General features: G+C 32.0%; 1 protein-coding gene across 1 annotated transcript in view; it reads left to right on the forward strand.

The window, feature by feature from the left end:
* The window catches only part of LOC106883548 (vascular endothelial growth factor receptor 2), a 306,024-nt gene extending 300,209 nt beyond the window's left edge, over positions 1-5,815 (forward strand). Inside the window, exon 13 of the mRNA XM_052968063.1 lies at positions 4,342-5,815. Within this exon, the coding sequence (XP_052824023.1) occupies positions 4,342-4,516 (175 nt within the window). The 3' untranslated portion in view covers positions 4,517-5,815. The remainder of the gene's footprint in view (positions 1-4,341) is intronic.
* Positions 5,816-5,841: the final 26 nt, after the last annotated feature.

Consider the following 5,841-nt stretch of genomic DNA (forward strand, 5'->3'; position numbering starts at 1 on the left):
TGTGATGAGCTGTGTGTTGTTGGTGGAGAGGGATGAGGCAAACAGAAGTGAAGCCAGACTGGAAGGGTCAGACCGGAAGTCGGGCACACGTGGTCGAAGGCTAGCACGTGGGGTCAGTCAGAAAACAGCGAGGTTACGAGAAAGACGTGTTTTGATCAGGAGCGATTGTGTACTCTGCTGCAGTCGACAAGGTAAGGTCCAACGTTTCATTCTGTCCTTTTGCTTCTTCTTGTCTTTTTCCTCCATCACACCACACACTCCAAACAGCCATGCCAACAAAATCACTTCTTAATTATATTAAAAAAAATTACACCAGTATATTAAAAAAATTTTCATTTTATCAAAAATAAGCCTCAAAGTTATACAGCTATATTATCTAATAGCATTCATCCATTCAATAAACATTTTTTTTTACAATATGTTAATAGAATAAACTGTGGGTTGTGTAAATAGTGAATTAAAACTTGAAATGAAAACATTGAAATATATATTAAATTATCATTAATGAAAATAGAGGCGAAAGAGAGTGAGGGAATGTTGCAAATGAAAACAGAAAATTTCACCTGCAACGAATTAATATTGTCTAGTAAATCTACTCCACAGTGAATGCAATGAATATTTAAATTTGTGAAAAACTTGTAGTTTAATCAAATATTCAATAACCTCCAGAAATCGAAATTACAGGAAATTTCTTGGAACATGAATTTGTAAAAAAATTTCCATACAGTCAAGCCTTTAATAATTGCTAATTAATAGCTAATTAATAAGCAGCTTTCTCCATTATAATATATATATACTTTATTAAAAAAGCAGCAAAAATATCACAAAAACTGTCACTCAGAGCTTCGCATTCATCGGACAGTTTTGTTTAGAATGGAACAAAATAAGGTTATATGCATAAATATACAATTTGATAGATACACATTTGAAAATGGTTTTGTTTCATTGGTCCTTTCAACTAATGGTCTTTCCAATAACTGGTTGCATGAAATTATAATTGCAATTTAAAATCATATTATTATAAATCAAAAAAGCTTATGTAGAAGGAAAAAGACCTGAATGCCCAAGGTAAATAATTAGTGGTAAAAAATGATTAAAAATTTGAATAAATTAAGTAAATTAAAAGATATATCTGTTTAAAAAAAACTTTCACAAAGAACTAACATCCTGAAATACATATACATTTAGCATTACATACACATACCAAACAGTTTATATATACATATATACACTAAATATACCGGCATTGGTACATGGCTACATACATATATAGACAAATATAGGCAAACATAAATATATACAAATGCTTATACAACTTAGTTGTTACAGGCAAGAGAAAGAAAACAAAAAGAAACTCAGAGAATAACAAGTGTTAGAAGGAAAAAGAAATAAAAGAAAAAGAAACAGAAAATTAGAAAGAGCAAGCGGTAGAGAGTGAGATGATTTGGAAGTTGGCATTCCTAAAAAGTATCTAATGAATGTTGGATACTTTGTTCAGCTTACAAATGCACACACATAAAAACGCATGCATACAAAATGACATGCATATTTACATGCATATTTACATAAATTCTTAAAGTATTCCATATATATTTTGGCTATTATTGGTGATAATGGCGAACCCATAGCTATACCCTCTTCTTGTCGATATGTATCAGTGTCCATACTGAAGTAGGTGTTTCTACACAGAAGGTCAACATTTCCATCAAGTTTCTTATTGGTATACAAGTGTGTTCTTTTAGATGGGTGTCTGTCACTAGTTTTTCTTGAATCACCAATAGTGCTTCACCAGTTGGGACTTTGGTGAACAGACTTATCACATCTACACTCACCATCTAGTTGGATTCAATGGTGAGTTAACAACAAACAAGATGAGGACAAATATCCGTCAAATATAAATAATGTAAATAATTCTTCATCTCTTAAATATAGAACTGTATAATTAAATGTAATATAAAATAGATATATAAAATTTGAATATATAAAAATGAGTAAAAAATAAACCTTGGCGAAACTTAAGCTTAAATATGTGAAACAGTGGAAGGCTTTCTTAAAAGTCAGATGTAAAATATAAAATGTGAAGTCAAAATATATACTAGCAGTGTAATACAAAAATAACTATATATAAGGTGTAAAGCCGAATTCAAATGTGAAGTCAAAAGTTTTACCCAAAGGGTATTTTTTCAGTTGGAATTTCAGAGCTCTTGTCTCTGGTTCAGTGCATGTTTATCCTGGAACAGGATGAAGAACATTTCTGAGAGGCAAAGATTACATTTCATAAGTCTTCTATAAGCTCTATGTTTGTATGATGGTGCTTTTCCCAAAATTATCCGGCTGATATTGAAAGGTCAGGTGTTATTCTCTTTCAATTGCCAGACATGTTTTGCAAGACTTTCTACTATCCTTTTCTCAGGGTATTGGAAAGAATTTTGGTGGGAATAAAATTTTCTGAAGCCCCTGTGTAAGTTTTATATTCTTGTGAACCATCTATTTGCACTTTAACTCTGTAAACAATTCCTTTTTCCAGACATTTACCTTCTACCAGACAGTAAGTTTTATCTTTGAAATTGCAGTTCCTCAGATTAGATTCAGCACTGTGGTTGTTTGTAATGATTTTTGTGTTATACTGATTAATAAAAGAGGCAAAGTCTTTGCAACAAGAATAGCTAACCTTCAGTGTTCTCCTATAAAAAAAATTGTATAGAACTTCTAGCTAGATTGAAAATGTTTGGAAACTAATTTTAAGAAATCCCTACTTGTATCAGTTTTTACGGCAATATTAAATACAGGGTTAAACCACAAAACTTTCCTAATACTAGTTCTATGTGATCTATTATTGTTAGAATTATCTTGACTATACTGGATCTTCTCTGATAATCCACTTTTCCTTAATGCATTATTATAATACAGCACGGCATTTTGAAATGCTTCTCATCTGAAGATATTGATGATATGTGCCTTCCTATATTACTAACTTGGATTTTAAGAATTACAGGTGGATGATTTGATTCTTTGCTAATATAACATAGCTTTTCATTGGGTTTGCAATAGGGTTCAAATTTATCTAATTACTAATCTAAATTTATATCTAAAAAATCTATGTTTGTATATATATACCCACACACACATACACACACAAGCTTCTTTCAGTTTCTATCTGACAAATCCACTCAAAGCTTTTGTTGGTTCAAGGCTATAGTAAAAGACAATTGCCCAATATGCCATGCAGTGGAAGTGAACCCAGAACCATGTGGTTGGGAAGCAAGCTCTTTACCTCTCATATTTTTTTAATTTTCTTGATATCTAGGATTCATTAGGCTGGTTACCCAATTTCCATGGCACACACTTGATTGAGATTACAACATTCTGCCTGAATGGAATGCTGGTTCATTGTTGAGTTCAAGCCAAAAAATTATGAGGGAAGAGGATAAGTTGATTACATGAATCCCAGTTCCTAATTGGTGCTTTATTTTATCAACCCCAAAGGGATGAAAAGCAAATTTGGCTTTGGCAGGATTTGAACTCAGAATATAAAAAGCAGGAAGAAATGCTGCTGAGCTTTTTATCTGACAGGCTAAAGATTCTGCCAGCCTGCTGCCTTAATGCTGTATATAGAACTTCATTAATTAACCCTTTTCATTCCAACCTGCCTGAGAATGCCCTTGTTTTAAAGTGATCTAAATCAAAAGCTTTCCATTAAAATTTCATGATAATTTATGTTCCAAACACTAGCTTAATGATGACAATGTTATTTTACTAAATTCTTAATTATTTTCGAAATTAATTGAAACAAAGGCAGAAATATGGTAGCAAAAAGGTTAATGGATCCTTCCTTTAAAAAAAAAAATAACAGGGAGTGATTTGAAGGCTGTTTCTAGCACCCTTGCAGAATCAAAACAACAAACATTGTGCTGTTATTTTTAACAAAACAAAACTGCCTTATTTATCATATATATCTGCAGAATTTTCTTCAGTGAGGAATTTCCAAACATTTTGTATGACTAATGTGTATATATATATGTGTGTGTGTGTGTGTGTATGTGTGTGTGTGTGTGTGTGTATGTGTGTGTGTGTGTGTGTGTGTGCGTGTGTGTGTATATATATATATCGTTGGAATTTACAAAAAAACAAAAGACGAAGACAGGTGTGTAAACAACAAACAGGTGTATTAGTTTAACGCTGAGAAAGGTGAGAAATTCTTTTACAGAAAGGAACACGAGAAAATATATATATACATACACATACGTGTGTGTGTGTGTGTGTGTGTATACGTTTGCATATATATATGTCAATGGCAAATGATGAAGACTAACATATTGATCACTCTTTATATTTCTTCAGGTATGGCTTGATGTTATCCTGTTGGCAGAGCCACCCAGCCAATCGGCCCTCACTGGAAGAACTACATCATTTGTTGAAAAGCATGAGCAGGGTTTACTCTGAACATATACTGTTTGAAAAGATACCAGAGTATCAAAGAGCTAGCCCTTATGATCAATTAGATAGTGATTTGTGAAAGTAGTCAGAGGTTGGGTGCAGTGAATGATGAAGAAAGGGTGTCTGAGTAGAATGAAGGAGGAAGTATGTGGAAAACATGACACAAATAAACAAAAACAAACAAAAATGATAAGGTTCTAATTTATATGAGCAATTATCAAAACACTAAAGCCACAATGCAATGAAGAAAAAAATCAAATTTATATATACATCCATCAACTGGATGTTATAATATACAGTTTCTTTAACAAACACCAATATAAAAGTGTGTATATTATATATATGTATGTATGTGTAAATAGACACGGTAACCATATCTTAAGCTCTTCCTACGTAAATATCTTGAATAAATTCTTGATATCATATTAAGGGCAGTGTTCAGGCCAGAAATCAAAGAGCTATGAGTTCTGTTTCCAAAAGGTAAAAGAATTTTCAAGTTTAATTAAATTATTTGAATAATACAATTACAGGCCTACATATGACACACACACAGGGTAGTGTGATTTGCTGGTTTAAGCTTGTCCTAACACCATAAACAATCAGGTGGTTAAAAATGTGTTCCAGGCATCTAGATTTGACTGGTTCAAACTACATCTCTGTCATTCTCAATGTCAGAAATGCCATTTAAACCAGTGAATGTCTCATTGGAATCTTTTAACTAGTGATGATACACTGTCCACAAATTACAATATAAGATATATATTTTAAAGTCAATTAATTAGTTAAATGAATAAATGCAGTATGGCATATTAATTGTTAATAACACAGAAATCTATAACTTACCTACCAATACTGTATGCACAGGTGCAGCAGAAAAGCATCTGACAATGTACACTACCAAGAATGGTGAATATGGAAGTTTTTTTGCCACTTGTATATATAGCTGATATCAAATATATACACCTGGTCATAATTTCTCATATTAGCATAAGGCCACACCTAGTGTGTGTGTGTGTGTGTTAAGGAATAGGAATTTAGGGACCCCAGGTGAATACCAAGTCAAAACTCCATGCAAGATCTTGGTTAACAGTATGGATAGTTAACAATATCAGAAAAAAGTATTTGGTTAATCATATTTGGAAAATCCAAATAAGATATCCATACAAACTGGAAACCTAGGGAAATGTACTGACAGAACATAAAAGTAAACAAAGGAATGAAGGTGATATATTACATTTTTTAATCAGTGATGATCATTTCAATAATCAGTACAATTTTGTTATGTCAATCACCATGATGGGTTGTACATATAAATTATATAAGTCCATATGATATTATAAGTTCTAGTAGTCATTTCTTCAGACTAATATAGCATCAAACTAAATACTTTATATGAATATATAT

The sequence above is a fragment of the Octopus bimaculoides genome, chromosome 5 (genome assembly GCF_001194135.2).
Source record: "Octopus bimaculoides isolate UCB-OBI-ISO-001 chromosome 5, ASM119413v2, whole genome shotgun sequence".
Taxonomy (NCBI): Eukaryota; Metazoa; Mollusca; class Cephalopoda; order Octopoda; family Octopodidae; genus Octopus; species Octopus bimaculoides.